Source organism: Volvox carteri (assembly GCF_000143455.1).
Source record: "Volvox carteri f. nagariensis unplaced genomic scaffold VOLCAscaffold_10, whole genome shotgun sequence".
NCBI classification, from domain to species: Eukaryota; Viridiplantae; Chlorophyta; class Chlorophyceae; order Chlamydomonadales; family Volvocaceae; genus Volvox; species Volvox carteri.
In genome coordinates this window covers 1,667,951-1,692,154 of record NW_003307553.1, presented here as the reverse complement: position 1 = coordinate 1,692,154, position 24,204 = coordinate 1,667,951, and the positions used below count along the sequence as shown (strand labels likewise).

General features: G+C 55.5%; 4 protein-coding genes across 4 annotated transcripts; 2 read left to right on the top strand and 2 right to left on the bottom strand.

Moving 5' to 3' along the window:
• Positions 1 to 93: 93 nt before the first annotated feature.
• VOLCADRAFT_108997 (uncharacterized protein) lies at positions 94 to 6,043 on the top strand (the record flags this gene model as incomplete). Its single annotated transcript, XM_002948582.1, has 8 exons — positions 94 to 304; positions 567 to 834; positions 1,470 to 1,536; positions 2,291 to 2,415; positions 3,069 to 3,165; positions 3,553 to 3,613; positions 4,093 to 4,359; positions 6,014 to 6,043. Exons 1-8 carry the CDS (start codon positions 203 to 205, stop codon positions 6,041 to 6,043), a joined length of 1,017 nt encoding a protein of 338 aa, XP_002948628.1. The 5' UTR covers positions 94 to 202.
• Positions 6,044 to 6,231: 188 nt separating this feature from the next.
• On the bottom strand, positions 6,232 to 12,211 carry VOLCADRAFT_88916 (uncharacterized protein; the record flags this gene model as incomplete). Its single annotated transcript, XM_002948450.1, has 11 exons — positions 6,232 to 6,994; positions 7,188 to 7,453; positions 7,626 to 7,875; positions 8,376 to 8,614; positions 9,231 to 9,522; positions 9,746 to 9,877; positions 10,097 to 10,480; positions 10,877 to 11,332; positions 11,655 to 11,726; positions 11,811 to 11,933; positions 12,023 to 12,211. Coding segments are annotated over 11 exons (3,166 nt in total), but the record flags the coding sequence as incomplete, so codon positions are not given.
• A 298-nt stretch (positions 12,212 to 12,509) lies between these two features.
• Positions 12,510 to 13,290, top strand: VOLCADRAFT_103957 (uncharacterized protein; the record flags this gene model as incomplete). Its single annotated transcript, XM_002948581.1, has 1 exon — positions 12,510 to 13,290. Exon 1 carries the CDS (start codon positions 12,589 to 12,591, stop codon positions 13,288 to 13,290), a length of 702 nt encoding a protein of 233 aa, XP_002948627.1. The 5' UTR covers positions 12,510 to 12,588.
• Positions 13,291 to 16,001: 2,711 nt separating this feature from the next.
• On the bottom strand, positions 16,002 to 17,198 carry VOLCADRAFT_101814 (uncharacterized protein; the record flags this gene model as incomplete). Its single annotated transcript, XM_002948449.1, has 1 exon — positions 16,002 to 17,198. The coding sequence occupies one exon, from the start codon at positions 17,196 to 17,198 to the stop codon at positions 16,002 to 16,004; it is 1,197 nt and encodes a 398-aa protein (XP_002948495.1).
• Between the last annotated feature and the right edge of the window lie 7,006 nt (positions 17,199 to 24,204).

Below are 24,204 nucleotides of genomic sequence, written 5' to 3'. Positions count from 1 at the left end.
CGGCACGAATAACTTCCAGGGAGGCAATGTGCGCCTGGACAACGTACCCGGACCATAGAGGGACTCCTATAAAAACTTAAGCCAATAGTTACTTTTTTATTTCGTCTGGCAACACGTTTAAAGATTATACTGCAGGGAAGCGTGGTACCATGCAAAAGTCTGGAAGGCATTCCTAGTTGCTGTACACAGTCCTTTTATATTGATGGCTTCAAATCAAGAAGTTTCAGATGACCAGGGTTTACGGCGGACGTTATTGGTAGACAAGCATGCCGCGTACATCAAGTCTTTTTCCAGGCTGTGGGAGGTGGGGCGTGCCACTTTGCAAATGCATGCAGTTCCTATGATGGAAGGGCCAAGCATATGCACTTAATGCGGGAGAGCCCTACCTTCACAGCCCGGCGTTCTCCGTAAATCGGCAGTTAGCCGCACAATACTACTTTCCCACGCTGGTGATACCTCCTTGGCTAATTCCCGGGGCTCACGTGACTGATACTTGACTGATACGCCCGTAATAGCGTCTCTTTCCAGCATTCGGCACACAAAGCGCACATGACCTGCTTCCACAGAACCCCGACAAACTGGAATTCGTCGCCACGGAACACTTTTGGATGAGCGGAATGTATTGGGGCCTGTCAGCCATGTACCTCACGGGCCGGCTGGACGAGATGGATAAAGACGCTATCGTATCGTGGGTGCTGCGTTGCCAACACCCCTGCGGTGGCTTTGGCGGCAGCGAGCGCAACGACCCCCACATGCTCTATACACTCAGCGCCGTACAGATCCTCGCGCTGTACGACAAAGTGGATGAGCTGGACGCTGACAAGGTGGCTTCCTGTGAGCTTGGAAGCCCGTGCGTGCGTGTGCAGTAGTATGTATGTATGTGTGTGTATGTATGTATGTATGTATGTATGTATGTATGTATGTATGTATGTATGTATGTGTGTATGTATGTATGTATGTATGTATGTACGCGTGCACACATTTTAGGCCACAAGGCACGGTGGCCCTGCCGTGGCAGTCACCCTGGCTATCATGGATCATTTCGCCTTTCATCGTGGCGGGGGACGCGAAGCGGAACAACGAGGAACTCACCCACTGGGGCCACCATACGTTTTGCCCTGGATGCCGGGCCGTACGGTGCAATGCAGCGCGCTTTGTGGTATTGTTTCGCGGTGTGATGGGGTTGGTGATGAGGATTGGTGCGGTTCCGGAGCTGCCTTCTGACAAGCAGGCCCCCCTACACTCCTCAGGCCGCGGATGTTCCCCTTTCCCTCGACCAGTAATGGACCTGACGGCCCTCGCTTCTGCTTCCCGCCCGATTGGACTTCCTCCCTGCCTGCCGCACCCTATCCGCCACCCTGTACTGCCTCCTCCGTCTTACTCTCACTTTCTGTCTGTGTCACAAATACCGGGGCATGGGGTTCTCCCTCCTGCTAAACGGTTTTCGTTGCCGCGGCACACCTGTACAGACGTGGCGGGTCTGCAGCAGCCCGATGGGTCGTTTGCGGGTGATGCCTGGGGCGAGATCGACACAAGGTGAGCTCCCTTCAGCCGCCGCTGAGATAGGGGCAAGGCGAGTTTTCGAGTTGGTGGAGGGCAAAACGATATTGGCTGGGGGCCTGAGGGGACAGAACAGCCACACAGGACAACCGCGCGAATAATATTGCCAGTTGAGTTGCAGGCTTAGAATGGCGTGTGGAACCTTAGGAGGAGCAGGCGTGCAGGGGCAAGGCAGGTGCGGAACGGGACAGGGCAGGACGTGGCGGTCATCCGGAGGTCGACACTTCTCTGCTGTTGCCAATGTGATGGGTACGCGGGCGGCTGCGGCGTGCATGCCTATTCCACGTGGGTGTCTCTTGGGAATGCCCCGCGCCACAATTTCAACCTAAGCTTTTGCCGCTGCCGTTGTTTCAACGAAGATGGTGCCAACGGGAGCTGCTGCTGCATCAGCTGCTAGTACTGCTGACGATGATAATATATAAATACCATGCTAAAGACGATCATAGGGAGGATGGCGATTGTGTCTAGCATCCAGCTGTTCCTCTCTGAAAGGGATATGATGAGCACCCCCCTGTCATGCCATTGTTGCACCGTAGCTGCCTGGTAGCACACGGCGCGTTCGGAGAAGCCATCCCGGTATCCCTCCAGCTCCCAATTGTCCAGCTAGGCACCCTTGGATAACATTCAAAGGGTGACCTCATCGTGCTGACCGGTAAATTAGTTGGTTAAGTCCTTAGGTACGGTGCACACCTGTACTGCTATTACAATTGCTGTACAATTGCTACGGCAGGTTCACGTACTGCGCCCTGTTGTGTCTCTCCATCCTGGGCCGTACCTCGTTGATCAACATGCCGGCCGCGCTGGACTTCATAGCGCGCTGCAAGAACTTTGACGGGGGGTTTGGCTGCACGCCAGGTAGGAAGGCGCACACAGCGGCGGTATGGAGGGGACAAAAAATGGTGAAGGAAAAACCAGATTCGCAGTCACCGGCTTCGTGGAAAGGAAGTCACAGCAGCAGCGATGTCCGCCTCCTTTACATCACTGAAGAGCGAGCACAAAAGCGCATTTTGCCCGTGCAAGAAGGGGAAGGAAAATCCCACCCATTGATGGCCGGTCCAGGCGCTCGAAATATGTTGGGCGAGGGGGGCGATTCAGTTCCGCACACACATCCCCTTCAGATCTGCACATGCGCGTTCCCGCACCCGTGCACACGAGCGCAGGCCCCACAGGTGCCCTCTAAGCCATGTGCTTCCAAAGGGCGTCTTACAGACATGTTGCAAGCATTATGTTAAGATCTGCTGTATGCGTGGTCGGCAGGATCATCCTGTTCCTCCTGGGCCTAATTTAGGCAACACAGCTGTTTGTTCATTAACACATTCATCATGCATGCTGGACAAATCTAACCTTTCACGGCATTTCCATGCACAGCTTGGAGGGCTACGGGCCCTTACAGACAGACTATCTCGACTGCAGTGTCACGCTTGATGAGTGCCGTGGTTCGCGTCGTGTGTCTGTGACGAAGGGAGTGAACATGTGCTGGGTGTTGTCTGTCTGGGTTGCCTGACCAGGCAACGAGTCCCACGCGGGCCAGGTGTTCACGTGCATTGGGGCGCTATCTCTGGCGGACGCCCTTCATCTTGTGGACCGGGACTTGTTCTGCTGGTGGTGAGTCGTCGGTTGGGTGAATGGTTGGGCAAGTAGAGTTTCCTTACCAAGGTGAAGAAGGAAAGGGCATTACGGATGTGGTCGTCATGGGTAAGTGCGGGAATACTATATGGCAACAGTAATGCAGGAGCTGCGGTTAGGGGCTAGGAAGCGAGGAAGTCAAGGACCCTGGATGAGAGCGGTGAGGAGGCCTTTGACCGCTCGATATGAGTTCTGATGACGGTGTTGGTCTTATAGCTGTGCTACCCTGGTGCATAGGACGGCAGTCGAAGAGAAATTAGTAAATGCAGCATTTAAAGTGACTGGGAGCCATGCCGCAGCGTTGATCCTTTCTCTGAAGTGTTTTTCCTGCTGACGTTATGGTGATGGTGGTGTCCCTGAATGCAGGCTCTGCGAACGCCAGACCAAGACCGGCGGGCTGAACGGACGACCCGAGAAGCTGCAGGATGTAAGTGAAGGATTTTGCTGCAGTTTTGTCTAGCTTTACTTGTGTGGTGAGGTGGTTTGCACAACCATTCGTTACTTTGGTCGATGATAGTGGTGACAGGGATGTTGAAGTGTTTGCGCCGCGGAGAGATTGGGCGGGTTGCTTTCGCGCCAGCACAGCGCATGCGGGCTGTTGGGCGGTATATACTCTTTATAGGTAGGCAAGCCGCGGCAAGGGCCACTGCAGCCTTCCGGCGCCCTTCTCGGGTCCTGCTCCTCATGTGTTTCCTAGTCGGCAGTGCCGTTGTGTAGCAGCTGGCGCCCCTGCAACAACCCATACATATTCCCTCGCCTTTTCGAGATTACTCCTCCAGCTGTTTTGCTTTTCGGAACCGGATCAAACCCAACCGCGTCTCTCATCGAGTGTGAGGCGCCTTGAGCAGCGCCTGAGCCCTGGGTGTTTTGACTCTTGAATCCCTTCCACTTCTTCCTTTGACACAGGTTTGCTACTCCTGGTGGTGTCTCTCCTGCCTGAGCATCCTGGGTCGCCTGCACTGGATTGATCGGGACGCCTTGACTCGTTTTATCTTGGACTGCCAAGACGAGGAGGACGGCGGCATTAGCGACCGCCCCGACGACATGGCAGACATATACCACACCTTTTTCGGCATCGCTGGTCTATCGCTGATGGGTTACCCCGGCCTGGCGCCAATCGATCCCACTTGGGCGCTGCCGGTGGAGGTCGTGGAGCGGATCAAGAAGCGGACGGTGGCGGCGGCAGGTGCTGCAGAGGCGAACGCTATTGGTTGATGTGGGGCTGGGAAGGAGGAAAGGTGTTGGAGGATGGATTTGGATGATGTTGCAGGTGTTTTGGCTGTTGCTTCAGGGGCGATGCTTACAAAACGTGAAGGGAATGTATGTCTCTCTTCTCTCCACATTGCATTAATTTCTCGTTCATAGTTCTTGGCCAGTTTTTAAATGCATGTCTTCCTTCATTATTGCCCTTCGTCGCCGTTGTTACTGTTGACGTATTACCGTGGGATCTGGGATTTCATTGTGAAGAGGTGCTGCCCTAGTGGCAAGGATCCCAACTCCGCGTGCGAGGGGATGGAAGCATCTCACAGTCAGCCGTACGCACATGTTTTGTCGATGCTACAGTCGTATGACGCGACAAGCAGGAAACAGTCCGCTCAGAATGCAAGAAGGGCCTCGCTCTACGCTGGGGTGCTGGACTCAACGCAACGCTGTGGGGCCTCTAGGCTTGCACCAAGTGCAGCATGGGAGGTCGATCTTTGCGGGTTTTGTGGGCTTCTCGGGCACCACGAGGAGCGCTTCGAATTGTGTGCTTTTTGCGATAGCAGTCGTCCGTAAGAACGTGGTCAGTACATCCAGTGTTAACCAGCTGCACAGGACCAAAGCACAACACCACGGAGCATTCACGGTGGTACCCTACCGAGTGGCAATTTAAGCTCTCTGGGTCCGCAACAAAGCAAGGAACAGCAGGTGGGAGCAAATCGAAAAGTATTGGAAAGGCATGTCACCGCAAGAGTCGGCGATTGACGTAAGGGCTTTGGTAAAGCGCATCCAGTGGGCGCTGAATCCAGTGCGCGCCAAAAAGAAGACAGCGTGGGATAGTGTACAACACGTATAATGGAAATGTACTTATTGCACGAATGGGGAGGCGTTGTGTTCGTTGCGCCTTGCTCCTACATGTTCTGTAAGAGGAAAAGGGTTTCGGCGAGCGGCGCGTTCATTTCTAAACGCATTGGAGAAGCGCAGCAGCGGCGGCCTTCGCTGCTGCTGCGGGCACCAGTCGTCGCTTGCCTCTCGCCACGGCGGCCTTCAGGACCTCCACCCCGCCAGCATTCCTGCAAAGAAAGGAAAGGCGCAGAAGTGGGCGACTGTCCGACCTTGGCAAGTTTTCTAAGTTGCAGCTAGTAGTCCAGGTGTCGTCTTTCACGGTCATCTCAATCATGCAAAAGCCGCGTACGTCCCATGGGCGTCGTGCGCCTGCCGCATCCATTCTGAGCTTACCGAATAGCCTGGACGCCCTCGTCTCCAGCGACCAGGCTCTCCAGCGCCTCCGCTGCCGCCACCAGCGCCGCATCTGCAGGGCTGTGGTGAACTCCGCTGGCGGCGGAAGCCTGGGAGGAGGAGGAGGAAGATGATGCAGATGCGGACGAAGCAACCCAAGACGAACCCGAGACGGAAGGCGTGGCGCCAGACGAGGCTGAAGAGGCGGCGGAAGATGGAGCCGGCGACTCGCCGCCATCTCGCAGCAGCGTCAACAGCGCTGATACGGCGCCAGCTCGGACCAAGACTTGGCGCGGCTTGATGGTGCCGCCGGCAGGTAGCGCAGTGCAGGGTGGCAGCGACACCGAGGCCGGCACCGCCAGGTGACAAATGGCGTTCGCCGCGGCAGCCTTGGCCCGGTCATCGCCTGTGCAGTTGAATGTAGGGGAGCGAGGCAGCGGCGATGGTGATGAGGCCAGTCATTGAGCTTAGTCACACTTAAGGCAGATAGACGAAGGACTTCAGGACCTGGGTCTGGGCATAACTTAACATATAGTGCTACAATCTTACAGCTCAGCTGCATATGCAATCTGGAACTGAATGAATCGTCTAAGTGGGCCTCCGCACCTGTGCTCAGAAGGCGTACCAGCGAATCAGCCATATCCTCCGCCAGGACCGCCTCCCGCCCCGCAACGGCGCTGCACATTCGCTCAACCACCACCGCTGCCGCAGCCGCCTCCTGCACCGTCCCGCGCACCAGCATCGGCCGCAGCGCCCGCACCGCCTCGGCGCGGCATGGCGCATGTAGCGCAGCCAGTGCTGCCACCGCACCTAGTGCATCTTCCCATAATGGCAGGTGGCCTGTTCGAGCCCCGCCACACGCAACGTCCAGCAATATGTCCAGTCCGGCGGCTGCGGCCACGGCCTCCCGGGCAATTGCGGACTTTTTCAGCAGCGGCGCCAGCGCCGCCGCAGCCTCCATGTTCCGCGGCAGCGGCGCCGTCGCCACAAGCTGCAGCAGGGCCGGAGCTGCACCGGCCGCCACTGCCGCCTCCACCGCGGCACCGCCGCCACGGCACAAGGCCCAAACCAACCGAACCGCCCGCTGCTGCAGCAGCTCCGCTACGTCCGGATCGCCGGCGATGCCAACGGAGCCGCCTCCACCGCCACGCTCCCACTTGCCGCGTGACGCCGCTGCTGTCGATATGGACGGTGAGGCGTACGTGGATGAAGCAGGCAGCTTGGACACGTGCGCTATCAGGATGTTCATGATGCCGCTCTGCGCCGCTAGTGGCTGGCTCGCGGCCGGACATGTTTCCAGCAGCACTCGCAGCGCTTGACACGTGCTTGCTGCCAGGTGGGGACTTGAGGAACCCAGGAACGCGGCCAGCTGGTGGTTGGGGCAGGAGGGTATTGTTTAATCAACTGCAGCAAGATCCACTCATTTAGTAGGACTAGGGTTGCAGGGAGAACAACAGCCGCCAGCTTGGCGGCCGGATAGCGTGAACGTCAGCCTGAATCACCATCGACCAACCAACCACCAACAACCAATCACCGCCAACCAACCACCAACGGTCGCCCACCTGCATGGTCACGTCTTGCAGCAGACTTTCTGAGGCAGTTGCCAGGGCTGCCAGGGCTTCCGCGGCTGCGTGACCCAGCGTGTGAGGCTCACAGATGGGTGGCTGTAGCACCAGGAAAGGCCCCTCCGTTGCTGTTGCTGCTGGTTGCAGGGCCACGCCCTCAAGCTTAGCCGCATCCACAAGGACCATTACGGCGCCACAATTGCCAAGTGCCGTACACACATCCTGGGTGCCGTACACCGCCAGCGCGTGCAGGCAGGCCAGGCCTGCACATCCGCAACGCCGATAAAGATATGGGACGGCGTTAAGGAAACGGAGAATGGTTACGAAGGCGTGCAGAAAGGGTTGAAGAAAGAAAATGAACCGTAGGAAGGGTTGCCGTGATGGGGATCACGGCGTTGATGTTGGTGGGAGTAGAGCTGGTCGGAAGGCCTTTACCTGCGGCTCTGGAAGCTGCGTCTGGGCTAGCAGCGATGGCGGAGAGCGACTGTAGCACGCCGCACCGCTCGCACTCGCTGCAGGCATCGCTCGACCAGCGCATCGCAGACCGGTCGCGGCTGGCGGGTCGAAGGACGTCTGCCAGGCACAGGGCCATGGCCACCACCGCCCGTTGCTTGCCGCCGCTGCCAGGCCCCGAACAGCTGCCTCCGCCTCCGATTCCACCACCGTTCCCTGCCGCCACCAACATCTGACTCACGCGCCGCACCGCGCCAAGGGCATGGGGTGCCGAGCCGAGCGTGGGGTTCAGGGGGGTTGGAGAAGATGAACGTATGGTGGGGCACAGAACAAGACCCATTAAACTCAGGCAAGGACAACGAAGAAACCGCGGCCCGGGAATGGTTATATACTGAGCACGATGGTGATGGTGGATGATGGACTAGCGGGGCGTGGGACGCAGCAACTAGGAGTGGCTGGAGCAGGAGCAGGAGCAGGAGCAGGCCGTGCTGCCCTATCCAGCCTGAGTGGGTCTGCGGTCCATGCGGCAGTAAACCAAAACAGCCCACAGGCGGAATGCAACAGACGGTTTCAGGCAATGCTTGCGGCTCAAAGATGGCCGGGCAATACGGGGTCAAAGTCACACAGGCCGCACGCCATCAGGCCACCCGCCTCATCCACGCTTCGTGGCTGCAGGTGTGCTGTAGCCACACCACTACATTTTGGACTTTTGGACTTCGACGCTCAGCCTACCTGGGCCAGGTGCCGTACCACGGCGGTCTTGCAGCCGCCGCCGTCGTTGGCGACCCGCCGCAGCGTGGTTGCAGCATCCATGTCGCCGGCCGCCGCTCGGTCCAGCAACAACCTCATCCCGGCGCCATGCTGGAGAACCGCAGCGCGCGTCTGGGTGTTGTGGACACAGAAGGGCAGCAGCTTGAAGAGGCCAGGCTCGAAGTCTCCGCCTGCGGTGGTAGCTGCGATGGCAACGGGGTCTGCACACGAGCGTGCACGGCCACGCATGCACGCGCGCGCGTGTGTGTGTGTGTGTGTGTGTGTGTGTGCGTGGGTTAGGATCCCAAGCTAAGGCTCCTGAATCCCTTTGCAACAGCAAGCAGCATCTCAGGATGCGCGGGGCCAATCTCACTTTTGCGGTTCCTTCCTCCGCACCCATCCATGGACTAGGCGACTTGGAGTCAAGTGGGCGCCCAAGACGAGATTAGAACTAGAGGAAACTTGGCGGCACATTGTAAGGCAATGGGCAATAGCAATAGGCCCTGCTGCTGCTGCTGTTGCTCCTGACCTCCCGGGGAATAATGCAGGGAATAGGACACGATGTCCTCCTTCCTACATGGCCGTATCTCTATTTCAAGCGTCGTCACAGCCATGCTAACGCCCACCCCAATCCAGGCAGCTGGCCCACACTCCAGCCGGCTTAGCATAAGCCCCCCAAGCACGCCCCCTCTCCCTTCAGCTTTACGGTACGGTGAATGCGGGGACTCGAAGGTAGCACCTTGCCGGTAGGTAGCGTTTTCGTTAAACACGTGGGGTTATTAGCTAACCTAGGATACGAGGTACGAGGATAGAAATGCGCCGGCTCTTATTACTCACATCCACGGTTGGGCGCCCCGGCAGCTGCGGCCACTTCCACGGCTAGGTCCAGAAGGACGGATACGCTGGCGCCGTCACACGCCCTGCCCATATCGACACACAGCTGTTGCACATCCTGGGCTTGTCCTGGCAACGTCTGGGGGTCTTGCCGGTTCTGGTGTTGCTGTTGGTGAGGCAATCTTGCCGGATGTTGGAGGATGGCGGCCGTACACGCCAGCGCTGCAGCGGACTCCGAGGAGCGGTTGGAGAGGCGCAGGTCGGCTAACGGTACCAACAGTCGCTCTTGAAGCATCTGGAGGGGTTTCAGCACACGTGACCCATGAGACAAGGAGCGCGGGGGTTGAGGATATGATAGATGGGAACGAGCGCTGCAGACCCAAGCATGAGGAAGCGGCCTGTAGATAAAACAAGGTCAACACATCGTGTCGCTTTGCACTGTTCCTGCTGTTGTTGTTGTTGTTGTTGCTGCTGCAGCATTGCTTAAGGCTTGCTGTCCAACCTCCTGCTTCGCCCACCTCTATCACTGCCGCGCCATTGCACGCCAGGTCGGATAGCGCCGCGGCCGCGGCGCTGGCAACCCTGCCGCCACCGGGAAGGCTCACAGCTTGGCACAGGAGCTTGACCGCGCCAGCAGCCACCAACTCGGCCTGCACCGCAGGCAGCAACGATTCAATAAGTCATGCTTCCTACTTGCGATGGCTGACTGTTTAAAAGTAAGCATGAAAAACAGTTACGAGGGGAAGGATTATGAAGCGTGTATGCTTCATGTGCCGAAAAACCGGAACAGCATATGAGGATACTGTTCAGCAGCCCAACATACAGACACACACACACACACACACAAACACAGAGAGAGAGAAACTCACCGCATGTGAAGCGCTCAGCTGTCTTAGCAGCCCAATCACCAACAGGCACACACCCCGCTCCTCCTCTTCCTCCTCCTCCCCGTTCTGCTGCACACGCGCAACCCCCGGCGACAATTCAAGCTCGCCGCCCGGTCGTCTGCACCCCACCAGCCCGGCTTTCCGCCGTATAGGTGACCTGCCTACTACGTTGACGGTCACAGCAGCAGCTGCTGCTGCTGCCGCCGCGGCAGCGGCCGCTGCTCGCCGAGAGGCCGCCTCCATACAGGCCGTGAGGAGGAGCATCAACATCTGCAAACCGCGCGCCGCGGCCAGCTCGTCGCCAGCGTCAGGATCTGCCGCCAGCAGCGCCGTCAGCAGTCGTAATGGAAGGCTCCTGCGTTGGCCCTGAGCGCACGTGGCCACCATGCGCAAAACGCCACTCACACCTCCCTCCTCCTCCAGAGCCTGCTCTCCAGAAAGGCAGCAGAAAAGGAAACAGGAAGCGGAAAGGCGCTGGTCCACACTCAGCAGTGTATATTACGAATGTGCTGCGTAATATAGACAGACTGCTGGCGTTCTCACACGCCGATGTGGTCCAGATGTGTGTGCATGTATGTGTGTTGCACCTTATGGCGTTGCTGCGTTACCCTTCGAAGGTGTAACGGGCTCATACGAGCCCCCATATGCCCAGCCTGCCTGGATCCACCCCTCTCCTCCGAGCCGTCTGCAGCCGATGGAGGAGTTCCTGCCTGGCCTGCGCAGGTTTACCCGAGCATGCATCGCCAGGCAGCTTCTCCCTACCTGGAGCACTCGCGCCTGCTCTGGACCCTCTAGGGCAAGGCACATGGCCTCCACCTGTGTGCTACGGTCCGCATTTGGTGATGATGTAATTTGAACCTGCAGCTGCGCTAGGGCGCCAGTAAGGGCCGGAACCGAGGCTACCTGGCCCCGGGAGGCTGGTCTTGGTGGTGATGTTGAATCCGGACTGGCGAAGGCGGTGATGCGCTTTGGTCCAGGCTGGCCGCCGGTGCTGCTGCTACTGCCGCTGCGAGTTGTAGCTAGGCTTTGGACGGCTCGTAGGGCCAGGTTCAGGAAGTGGGCTGTGGTGGTTTGCTGTTCGGCCTCCGTCGCCGTGACACGGTGTGCAAGAAAAGCAACATCGGCGTCAAGCTGGCGGTGTGTGCAGGCGGCGGCCAGGAGGTGGACCTGCGACATAAAGGCGCCATCACCACTGGTGCCCAGGCGGATCCGCTCGGCCTGCAGGGACGTTAAGGAATAAGATGCTCAGAAGGGAAGCTGTGATACTGAAAACTCATATTAGAAAGCTAATCGAAATGCATGATAACAACTCCGCATTCAAACACAGTTGAGAGACTCTCTCCCTCATTGCGTCATATAGACCATAGATCTGGGGTGTCGGTGAATTGGGTCGTGGTGCATAGACGTGCTGGCGCAGAGCCCGCCCTTCAGGACAGCACGTCGTGTTTTTACAGCACAGCTCAGCATGCACAGCAGACCATATCATGGCAGGGGGAGTTTTCGTTTCGTAGTGTCTGCCAGATCACTTCTACCAGATCACCTCTTCCATGAGCTGCAGGCGCACACCATGAAGGCGGCGCAGGGTGTCGAAGTTGACGGTTGCGGTGCCCAGCTGCGAGGACGTCAGGTTCGCTTGGGCTCTCATTACTGTCGAAATCTGCCCGTGTCCTAGAAGCCGCGCAAGTCCACAACGCACACGCAAGCAGCTATCCACGAGCTGAAGCAGAAGCTGGTCCGCCGTGAGCAGCGTCTCCAGGGGGCCTTGAGAGCAGCAGCGCTGCGAAGCCGTGGAGAAGCTGCGCAAAGATGCCTCAACGTCCTGTGTGCGCGGTAGCAGTCAGCGGGGTTGTGTCCGCTGAAGGTGGGAAGCACGAGCTGGGGCATGGAACATTGTAAGCCAAGCCGTACCTCGAGTGCTTCGCCAAGGGCTGGATCTTCGTAGCGACCAGTCAGAAATTCCTCCAGAAAAGGCCGCATCTCTACCAGCTTTTCATATAGGTGGCGCGCCTCTGGGCCAAACGCTGTGGCCTGCTCCGCATTCACCGCAATTAGGTCCAGCAAGCTTACGCAGCGACGCGCAGTTTGTGTATTCGACATGCTTGAATTTGTCATCTATCACTAGTTAGGAAGGGTAGAATGGGACTGCTCCGTTTCAGTCATCCTGCTCTGGTCAAGCTCCATCACGTCGAGCTGTCAACATTGCTTGTGCATGTAAATGCATATGTACAGGAATAAACATAACTTCACAATAATTATATTGTGCGAAACTGGGCATGTGTTGCTGGCTGGCTGGTTGACAGTGAATTCGGACATGGAAATGGATTTGGACGACACAAGCACAATTGACAATGCCACCGCCCTACCCAAATGCCTTGTTGCATTTTACCTTTGCAATTTTTAACCCAATTGTATTAACTATTAGCTATTTCTAGGACCAAGTTAGAACATCAAGACGAGGACAGAACAACAGTATTATGTTGCCCTCCTTTTGCAGTAATCAATATGGCGCCATCGCTCTTTTGCGGGGAGTGGTGAACACGGCGCTGCAGCAGGGCGCATTACCTAGTGCTTCGGAAGGGCTTGGGGTATTTACACAGCACCGAACGGCCACTAAGAAAGCTGGTGGTACAGCAAAGCAAAGTGTGGGCTCGCACCCGAAGCATCTGGGAATGAAGATGTTTGACGGCGAGCTTGCGTTTCCGGGAATGATCCTCGCCCGGCAACGCGGTACCAAGTTTCATCCAGGCCAGAACGTCGGTTTAGGGCGGGATCATACGCTCTTCGCAACCAACGTGGGAACCGTCCGCGTATCGACGGGGACAGGACCCGGCGGCAAGGAGCGGCGTTACATCAACGTAGAGCCTCTGCCAGAGGTCCTCATGGCTGCTGGTGCCAACGCCCGCGCTGCGGCAGCGTCGTCCACCGGCCCAACCTCGCAACGGGCGTATCAAAACTTGATAGTCGAGGATCTCGTGAAGCGGCGCGCGCAAATCAAGCGTGCCATGCTACGAGGTAGCGTGCCACTGGAGCCGGCGCTGTACTTCAACCTGCCCACCACCCCTGATGGGAAACTATCATGGCTGGAGAGGACGAGGCCGCACGTAGACGCAGCGCGGGTGGCGCACGCAGTTGAGCGGAAATCCCGACAAGGGCGTGCCCCGGGTAGCGTTCGCTAGAACTGGGTGTTCACCTGCAGAGGTTGGGACTAAGGCGTAGAGGGGGTCATTTCCAAGAGGCCGTCCATGGTAGGCTGAGCTCATGAAAAGCAGTCGGTTGTCTTTCAGTTACATCGGTTGACGCTTGCAGTGGTACTGGGGCGAAACTGCGAGCAGAGTGAAGTGCAGACCGGTGCTGACTGTTCGGCTGGGGGCCTGTTCGTTGCGCAGGCTGTATAGCCAGTCTGGTCGTCATGCCCGTTTATTGCGGGCGGTTCTGCCGGAACGCTGCTTTTTGATAGTGTCCCACGTGGCAAGCAGGCATGCATTCTGCGGCTGAGGAAGGCGTGCGCCTGTCCCAAGGGCTGGGGTTATAGAGCAAATAAGGTGGGGCCGCTGCCCCTATGGAATGACGCCCTCTGATGTATGTTGGGTGGTTGCAGCAGGTTGCGAACCGCCGTAAAGCTGATTGTGGGGTGGAGAATGCGGACTGACTGACAACGTCGGGTGCTTTTCGCAATTTCGAATGTGCGTTGCGTAGGGCCCTCGAACTAGACAACGCGTTGGGCTGTCGAATTTAGTTCGTTGCGTGACATCCTACATCGGCAGCATGCATCGGGGTGTCGTTGCGGGTGATGATGGCAGGCGAGCACGGGTCCCACGGGTCCCCATGGCACTGGAGGCCGTGACCGGGTGTTGTTCGGGGGCTGCCTCTCTCCTGTGTGCCGCCATGTCCTTCCGTTGCAGAGGCCAAATGGAGGTGTCATCGACGCCGCTGCGTAGCGGCTTTCGTTCTTTGGCCTTGTCCAGGTGTCCGGCTGGGTAGGGGCTGTTAGAATGCCGTCTTGGCAGTTTTGGATGGAGGTGCTGGTGGGGCGTCAGGCTAGCATATCACTGGGGCTTTACGCACTTTGTAAGGTGCCCAGCAATTTGCGGAGATGCATCTTCGTGTAAGTGGTAGTTTCTGGACCGTTATGCGATATCCTTTCACACGGGCTCGTGGGGTTTGGTATCTGTGCGATGCATCATGTCGATGATGTGCGATGCGTGTCGATGATGTGCGAAGCATGTGACAGTTTACATTCACGCCCATGGCCATTGCTGGGCCGCATGTGCTCCCAGCACGACGGAACCTGCTTCTGTGTACGACATCTCCCCAGGTATGGTAAAGTAATCCATGGATGGCTCTTGTTTCAGGATGTCGTTCCGTGCGTCTAGGAGTACACCTTTCCCTCGACCGTGGAAAAGTGAAGTCCGCTCAAATGCAAACATCTTAATGACACACGGTCGTTCTCATCGCAGGTTCAGAACGCACAGACGTAGATGGATGTCACCATCCCGCGCAGGTGCTGCGCCCGGAAATCTCAGCGTTACATGGCTTTCCTCGCGCCAATTCCTCACAACAACGATGCGACACATGAATGAATGAAGCTTCATTGCAAGACGAATAGACAACAGGAGACAACAATTGCCATGTGTACGGCGTGAGCACGCTTGTGTTGACATGCATGCCAAGAGAGCAAGTGTGCAAAAAAAATACATTATCAAACTGCAGGGGCATGGGAAACGGAGTAATGGGAAAAAGGCTGGCAAAGCGATGAGATGAAGATAAATCCTCATTAATGCACTTAATGCAGGATTTCTGTCGCGATTTTTTAGTCTGCTGCGTGATCCCAGCGAAACGGTATGTGGCATGGTGCGTGATTCCAAAGCAAGCACGTTCGCGTGCACGTGAAAAAAGCCCCATTGTTTAGTGCCAGGCGCAAACAGTCTTGCGAAAACCAGGGCCAAGACATCTCCCCCGGGGGGTCACCATGGGGAAGATCTCCACTTACCCTCATCCTGCTCATATCATCTGCAACAAAATCCATTCGGACACGCAGTCAGTCCATCGTCCCAACATCCCAATTTAGGGGAAATCTTTTCACTATCTCGCCCTGAGTAGCGCTTCTAATTGATACGGGCCAACGCTTCGAAATTCCTAACTCCTCAAGCGAACGAGACGCGCCACAAACTCCTTCATCTCTCCTTTCCTACTCGCACCTACACACCTCCACATGCACTCGCACATTCAGATTCAGACATGATGGGAAGGTCACACACACACACATACACACACACACAGGTCATTCCCGGTGACTAAAACATGAAACACTGTTCTCGCACGTCCTCGTACGGGGGTACGGTTTGCAGAGTAACGCCACAGTCGCCAGTGCAATTCGCCGGAGTGCCTTACGGTATGGAAGGATGAGGCCTACACGTCACATCCTCATAACCGAGGAGCGCATTTGGCTTTCGCCTGCACCCCACCCGCCCATACAGCCTAAACTAACGGACCCTCCTGCAATAAAGAAGACCCCCTGAAATAGACTCTCCTGAGCTGAAATGTCGTCTACGTAAATAAAATCGATCTCTACATCCTTAAGCCCTGAACAGACGCTACAGCAAGCAGCGCTGCGTTAACTTTTCCTGTATATGTCGTACGCTTACTGGGCACAGAGTCCGTACACATCTCCTGCGTCATGTGCTCGTCCTAACGGGAAACATGCAATCGAACTCTGTCATCTTGTTGAATTCATTGTTTAAGTATCACGTACAATGTCGTACGTACTTCGTCGGATGAATATGTACGAGAATGATTGTACGTTCCCGCTCAAATTGTGAGCTGATGGTCCATGCATTGCCCTTGGACAGGGGATCGATCCGGACTGATGACATTACCATCCTGACCCTTACCCATCTATGGACTCCTGTTCATAAGGGGGTGGAGTGTAGTCATATGGCGGGGAGAGCATGGGTGGCGGCCAGCTGGGTCTAGGCGGCCTGGTAGGCAGCGCGATGGGTGGCTCATAGTCTGCGGGAGGCGGCTGATCGAGCACCGGCCGCCGCGCGCGTGGCGGGGGTTTTTGATCTTGCGGCGGTGGAGGAAGACGCTGCACTGATGGTGGCAGGGAAGGTGGAGGCAGCTGGGGCGGCGGCGGTGGTGGAATCCACGGGTGTAGAGGCTGCGACGGGGGCTGAGTGGGCGGCAGCGCCGGAGGGGATGTCGGTGGCGGAGGACTCACAGGCGGTGGCAGCGACGGAGGACTCCGCAAGGGTGGCGGAGGTGATGGAATGAGAGGAGATGACGGCGGCGGACTGCGCAAGGGTGGCGGCGGCGGCGGACTGCGCAAGGGTGGTGAACGCGGTGGACTGCGCAAGGGTGGCGGACGCGGCGGACTGCGCAAGGGTGGCGGAGGCGGACTGCGCAAGGGTGGCGGCGGCGACGGGCTTCGCAAGGGTGGCGGCGGCGACGGGCTTCGCAAGGGTGGCGGCGGCGACGGGCTTCGCAAGGGTGGCGGCGGCAGTAACTGTACCGGTGGTTGCGGAGGTGAGACCCGTTTACCCCGAGGGGGGGGAGGAAATGAATCCGGAAGCCGGGGAGTTGGCGGATTTGGAGAAGGCGGCGGTTCTGGCACAGGTGGTGGCGGTGGCGGTGGCGGCGGAGATCGCTTACTACGTAGGGGAGGAGGAGAAGGCAACTCCGGCATCAGGGGAGGCGGCGGTTCTGGCACAGGTGGTGGCGGTGGCGGTGGCGGCGGAGATCGCTTACTTCGTAAGGGAGGAGGAGGATGCAAATCAAGCATGGGGGGAGGCGGCGGTGGCGGTGGCGGCGGAGTTCGCTTACTACGTAGGGGAGGAGGAGAAGGCAACTCCGGCATGTGGGGAGGCGGCGGTTCTGGCACAGGTGGTGGCGGTGGCGGTGGCGGCGGAGTTCGCTTACTACGTATGGGAGGAGGAGAAGGCAACTCCGGCATGGGGGGAGGCGGCGGTTCTGGCACAGGTGGTGGCGGTGGCGGTGGCGGCGGAGATCGCTTACTACGTAGGGGAGGAGGAGAAGGCAGCTCCGGCATGTGGGGAGGTGGAATCTCCGGCACAGGTGGCGGCATTTGCAGAGATCGCTTGCCCCGTGGTGGGTGACTGGGTGATGGATCCAAGTTTGGGGGAGGTGGACCCTGCTTGGGTGGTGGAAGCCGCGGAGATCGCTTTCTTTGCAAAGGGACGGCCCCGGCACCTACAAATTAAGGAGAGTGATTGTTTTATTCCGTAGAGGTGATATGCTTGCATGACGTTTAGAGATATCGGGGTGAAGACAATTGGCATTATACATTGCAGGTATGTCGTTTGATTGCGCTCCAATGTACACCCAAAACTAATAGTGATATATGAAATCCAATTGCAAAGTATGACCGAGATTTCAGTCCGTTTGGATGTTGCGCTGTGTGGGACGCAGCGTCATGTGAATTGACCTCTTACCACACGTCAAAAGGATGATAGCCGCCATTACTGATATCAAAGATAATCTAATACTTATATTTGATACTGGGCATCTATGTAAACGAAACATGATTGTTACACGAAACGGAAACGGCGAAAACGGCGAAACGCCGAAGACCGTCGAGTAGATGGAGCCTGTAGGACACCGAGTAAACAAATTAATACATAAGAACTACATACTTTATCATTCTCAGGTAACAGCTGCTTGCGGGGTGTGGCAGTTCTGCGAAGTGCGTACGCGCAGCCGCGGCTGTTACCGGAGGTGTGTACGGAAAGCCCACCATATTCGCTCTTGTTGCCGGATTCCATTAACGCAGGCTACACACCAACGATGGGCATACCTGATCTATGTTGTATTGAATAAACATCCGAGCAGTAATCCTGTTTCTGGGGAAAAGTTTACATTTCGGGACCGCGCGTCTGAAACCATGAGCGGCAGGGATTGCATCTGCAACCTTGGAGGTTCCAGAAAGCTGGTTCAGAAGGGGTTGTGTCCTCGTTACCAGGAAGCCAGGGTCTGGGCCGGTCCAGCCGGCAGCCTCCGGAGGTCATAACCGCGTGCGGCGGGAGGTCTCACTCTAAGCTATCCCATGTTATATACCTACGTATAGCATATATACAGCAGAAGACAATACCCGTGACCCAGGAGATGGGCTGGCGAAAGAAAGCCGAGATTGCGATTACAGCCGAGAGCCTTTATGAAAGCAGAATACCGATGTTTGCAAGCGAGGCTATCCGAGCCACTAGCACATATAGTAAATAAGCTTTCTGCATAGATGGAGAAAGCAATCGAAGGGAAAAGACATAAGATTCTTACTGTCACAGACGCGCGGACATTGTGTTGACCTTGCTTTGGCAGGAGTAGCGTCAACGCATAGGAACAAATGAGTCATGCCGTAAACTTGTTGTAAAGGTCACACGCATTGAGCACCAGTAGCGAAAGGACGACCATCACGTTCAACATGTCGGTCCGCCGTCCATTTCTACCAACGCACACGCACGGATGTATATTAACTATTTCCCCTGATACTTCTTGCCAAGATTGGCTTTCTGTATCAATGTTCCGTCACTGCGATTTAAGTGCGAAAGGTGATATGATACACATGGTGGCGTTTGGCTGGAAAGCACTTAATCGATATGGCTTGGGCAGTGCGGTTGTTATGCTGCGTTCCCACAGACGAAACTGACAGGTTATTCGGTGATGAGATGATGCGATAGATGAGGCCTGGTAGCCCTTACCTATGCCAGAGAGTGCGTATGTGTGCACACACACGGGAATATATTCCCGCGACTAAAAACCTATTCCTCCGTTCGGACTGGAAATTTGACGGGCAAAAATGAAAAAACACTGCCCGTTAAGTAATACGTAAAGCAAGAATATGTTCTTGCTTATCCTGTTTCTTGGATGGATGGATGGATGGATGGATGGATGGATGGATGGATAAGTCATTAGTTACCAAGGGACCGCTCAGCGGGGAGACGCCGTTCTTCCCTGTTGACGCTGGTTCACGGGTTCCGTCCCCCACCAAGGGTTATGGTTGATGAGCCAGGAAGATCGATTTCTATAAAAGCCAACCTTAATATGTCTAGTTGCTTTTTCCAGGATAAGATTTAAGGGCCGGTAACTCCGCGGTCGTCCTACCGAGGCCCCACCCTACAGACCGGTTGGGCCCGGTGATCGATTGGTGACCGGTTAAATGTATGTATAGGGCCATAGGGCCATAGGGCCATACATCCCTGCCTCCCTTCCTTCATACATCCCTCCCTCCATCCTCCTTCTCTCCCTCCCCCTATCCATACTTCCCTCCATCCTTCCATCCCTTCCTCTATTCCTCCCACCATCCCTCCATTCCTTCCTCCATCCGCTCCTCCATCACCCTCTCCATACATCACCCCTCCCCACCCTCCATCCCTCCTTCGGACCATATATTCCTCCATTCCTCCATTCCTCCACCCCTCCATTCCTCCACACATCACCCGATCTGCTGTTGTTTATGCGAATCGAGTAATATCTCGAGTAAATTTGCCCTGGGCCTAAGATGCGAGCATAACATCCCAGTAAGTGACATGCCGTTTAAAGCATCGACGTAAAGGCATTTCTGATTTCATAGTTCCCAGAATCAAACCTAAAATTTGTTCGGATTGCTTTGGGACACTTCGTTCAATTAGTTTAACCGTGGAGAGCGTCTAAAGGATGGATTTAGTAACGCCACGTGATGCATGAGGAGTGTGTACACGTGGAAACTGACACTCTATACTTTCAGCACTGAACAACTGAAGTATTCAACAGATTATTTACTGATGCATTATTGAGCAAATATTGTCAAGCCACTATGGCAGCTTTGGGCGAGGGCAAAAGCCATGCAGAAATTGTCGATGTACAGCTCAAGCGATTTTCTCTCTCTGACCTGTATTTGGGATGTAAATGCTTCGTTAGACGCGTGTATTGCTAAGCGATATGCGTAGCTGCTTTAGCTTTACACCCGAAGTGCTGTCCGCTTCGTATGAAGGAAAGGCAGGACAACCTTCCACCCATCAATCCGATGCTTTATTCATTAGAATGATGAGCTTTGGCCGTACATTACCCTGTGCCTTCATGATGCGTGTGCTTCATAAAGGGTTACATCGTGCAGTACATTCTACAACGGCCCGAGGATAGGAATGGTATATTGTACGCATGAGCAGCCATGAAAGGCCTTTGTGGCTACACCAATTTAATTGTCTGCAAATTTTGTACCTAATTCATGTGCCGGCGTCGCCGCGCGCGGCGCCCCGCTCGCAGAGAATTTAAGGAACCTGCAAGTATAGTCATTTTCAATGCATTATTTTCTTATTGGATGGCATAGTTAATGTGCTTGAACGGCGCGTCGCACCTTTTCCCGGAGCGTGCACTGCCTTCATCGTCCCACTATTGTCCCACTCGGTTTCGACGCATTTCGGTGTTAAATCTTTCCATTTTTGGACGTGCACATGCAGCGGCTGCATATGGGCTGCATCGTTTTACGTGGCATATGGAACACGGGGGGTTTCCCCCAGAAGCTCAACTCATGAATATTGAGGCTAAAGCGGCCAAGCTTATTGATAGGAACCTCGGACCGGTCGCACAAGAGAGACGACTCACCGGGGTTCCTAAATATTTGTTATATGGCCATCCAACTTTGGGCGGTTTTGGGGCATTAGCAGTACGACAACATGTACAAGCGCGATGGGCGTGCTGGGCAGTGCGTTTTGTGAGAGCAGTACTCCAACCAGTTTTAGTGCGTCCGCCTTGGGTGATGGTCATGCACTCTTTCCTACATAGCCTTTACCCCAAATATAATCCTTTGTGTATTTTTACGTCCCAGGTGGGAGTGCCTTGGTTTGGATTAATCGTTTTACCGCCAGATGTTCAGCGCATTGTGACAGCGTTGGCATACCTTCCCCCAGTGGAAGATGTTGATGACCACCCGTTAGTTCCTAATGCGTGGTGTTGGAATTTGCCATTGTGGGGAAACCCTGTTCTTCCAGAAAAAAGGTTGAATGTCCAGTTAGATAACATCCGCCCGGGACTAGAATTTCGACATCAAGCCCTCCTGGGCTGTAAGGCATTGCATACGTTGGGGGATGTTCTTTGCGCGCGCGAAGCCTTGGATGGAGTTATGAATGCAACGGACCAAGCAGGCCTAGCAATACGCAAGGCTTGGCATCAAATAGTGGATCAATACCTCCAACCGCAAACCCCACTAGCTAAATCCCTGTGCACCTATCGTAAATGGCAGGAATGTATGGATGCTATTGGCGCTCTTCTAGATGATATTCCAGCGAATTGGAGACAGGCGGCTAGTCTTTTGTTGCCGTTGAGTGTAGAATCTAGGGAAGCGATGGTGCCCCCTATTGAGTCGGTTACCCAAACCCTACTGTCGAGGCTTGGTTGGAGATGGGGTGTAGGGCCTCCAATCCGATTCCAACATTTATCCGTTAAAATAGCGACTAATATGCAACTTTCACCTTTTTCGATGGCTCGCCGTGTGGCCCATACCCTTTTCATCAAAGAGGCGACGGGTTCTTCTGAGATATTGGATGAAGCTATTCTTCTTTTGCAACGGACATTCCATCGTTTATGGTTTCATTTACGGTGGGAAAATGAACAAAAAGAGGTTTGGTGGCGTCTCGCGGTTGATGGGGTGCCTATGTTAGGAAATTCCCATCTTAGGATGTCGCGCCCAACGATGTGTGGTTGTGGAGGTTATCCAATAGGTTCAGTGGGAGGTGTATCCCCTCGCTATCATCATTTCTGGGCCTGTCCGGTGGCGCAGGCAATAGCAGATCAACTTACTCTTTCAATAGGATTGCCAATCTCAAGGGAGCAACTTTGGCTTATCCAAGCCCCACAATCAGTGCAACAATGTGTTTGGGATGTTGTGGCTCTTGCTGCGGTGTCAGCCATGGAGCATGGGAGACGTTATATGGCTGCAAACATGAAAACCAACCCGGCACTGTTACCTGGTCCTTCCCTTACGGAAGAAGCAATTTGTCGAGTTATTGTTGACTTTTGGGGCCGTGTTCAGGGTTTCGCAGCTTTAGGAATTCCACGAAAAGGTTGGGATTCCGTTGGCGCACATCACCCCTTTTTGAGGATTATATCTGGCAAATTGCTATGTTCGCGAGAGCGGTTACCGATGAGAGGTTAATTATCTGAGATGATAATCTTTTGGTATATTAGTCTCTACTGCAGTGCACGGCCAGCTGGCCCGATGGCTCTACTCTTCGGGAGTCTGGAGCCCACTGTAACAACCACACACACTATTGGAGCATCTATACTCTCCAAGGACCATGCAGCGGACATCATATAATTGTGTCACCATGAAAGAGTAAATACTCTGCAAGATTTGCGGCCATACGCATGCCGGTGGTACAGGCCATTTTGAAATCCCCTCAGCAGCAGCCTTAAGCGAGACACCTGGGGTGTACCAGTAAAAGCTACGAACGTGCCACCCATGATTTCCTCCGACTCTGACGCATCGTTAACGGAGGTCGGACTAGCCCGCCAGGAGCGGACGGTCGTCCTCGGACGGGGTGTCTATCAGCAGCCTTTCAGTTTTGAAAGCTGGCCATTACGCGCTGTGGGATTCGTCATCAGCTTTCCATCATGGCTCCTGGATACTCTACTGCCTGTTATGGTGCCGGACAGCCCCCAGAGGAAATGGTGGGCTTGGGGGGGTATGGTGTAGCATGAAGATCTTACCAAGTTTCAACCTGCCAGGTCGCCTGCCGATCTTAGCAGAAGGGGTTGAAGGCGAATGAGAAAGGGCACACTGCGCCACCGCTACGGGACTTGATTTAGGTTGGGGCCTTAAGTACGCCGCATGTGCGCGCACCTGTATCCACTGTGCCGCCTCTTCTGACTGCTGCTGCTCTTGCCTGCCCGCCCACCTGCCGTACGACTCGTCTGCCAAATATAAACACGCCAAATACTTTTTATCCTGCGCCCGGTAAATTTCTCCCCAAGCTTATTACCTTATGGCTCGGCCCTGTGTGCCTTCGTCTGCCCGCCTGCCCGCGTGTCACACCATCCGCCTGCTCGCTTGTTTCCGCGTACCGCGCGGATGGGCCTTATTGCGGATCGGCTTTTCACGGGAATCGATCTACGGATGCCGTGCTAAACGCCTGGGTTGCCGCAGTTGGTCCTTCTATACCCTGGTGCTGGTCTTGTATATGGCTGTTGACGTGCCACTGCAAATCGCCTTCACCAGCTGGATTCAACTACCCGCCATTCACAGCCTATCATTGCTTACGTCAGCCAGCTTCTGGTAGGCTGGCGGCGAGGAATGGACCTGGGGCTGGGGACTGTATATACTCCGTGTTGGTGGTGCAAAGTTGTGACGTGCATTTGTTCGTGGCGCTGCTTCCTGTTGTAGGCGGCCCGGAGATTTAGACATACTGCCGCCAGAACTTATATAGCTAGATGGCTGAGACAGTATTAGGGATGTATTAGGGTTGCGTGCGGAAGGATACAGCGGCGGGGAATTCCGAGTGGGCTATCAAACGCGGAAGGCTATCCTCACATGTCGGCTGATAAAATGCCGGAAAAAAGCCAACCTTGCGGGATGGCTGTACAGACAGCACCGATGGGCACTAACTTGGTGTTGGCGGCAAACAACACGGCCCACGCGTTCCTAATGCGGCCTTTTACGATGACGGTCTCTACGCCTGCCCTCACTTGCTACGTGTTGCATTCGGTTGTGATGCGATGCATTGTGTTGCTTTGACCTGTCTCCCTTTTACCGGCTTCTTTGCCTTTTTCTTTACCGTCGTCTACTTTTCCTGGCCCTACCTGCTTGCCTTCCATCCTGGCGACATGCTCAATAACTGGATGGCTCTTGTAGCCTTGACGTCTTTGTCCATTTCAGGTATGAAGGATACCTGACAGAGGACAGAGTGGGACGGTAGGACCACCTTGTCGACTTGGTAGGTAGCATGCCATTTTTTGCCGATGGCAAGCCCACGTAGGGGTGGCTGGGCTGATAGCCAACCGCGGCTTGGGCACTTGGTCCCCTAGCACTTGGTCCCCTAGCACTTGGTCCCCTAGCAGTTGCGGTTCAACGGTCGCAGAAAGGCAGCAGGCTTCATAAGCATATC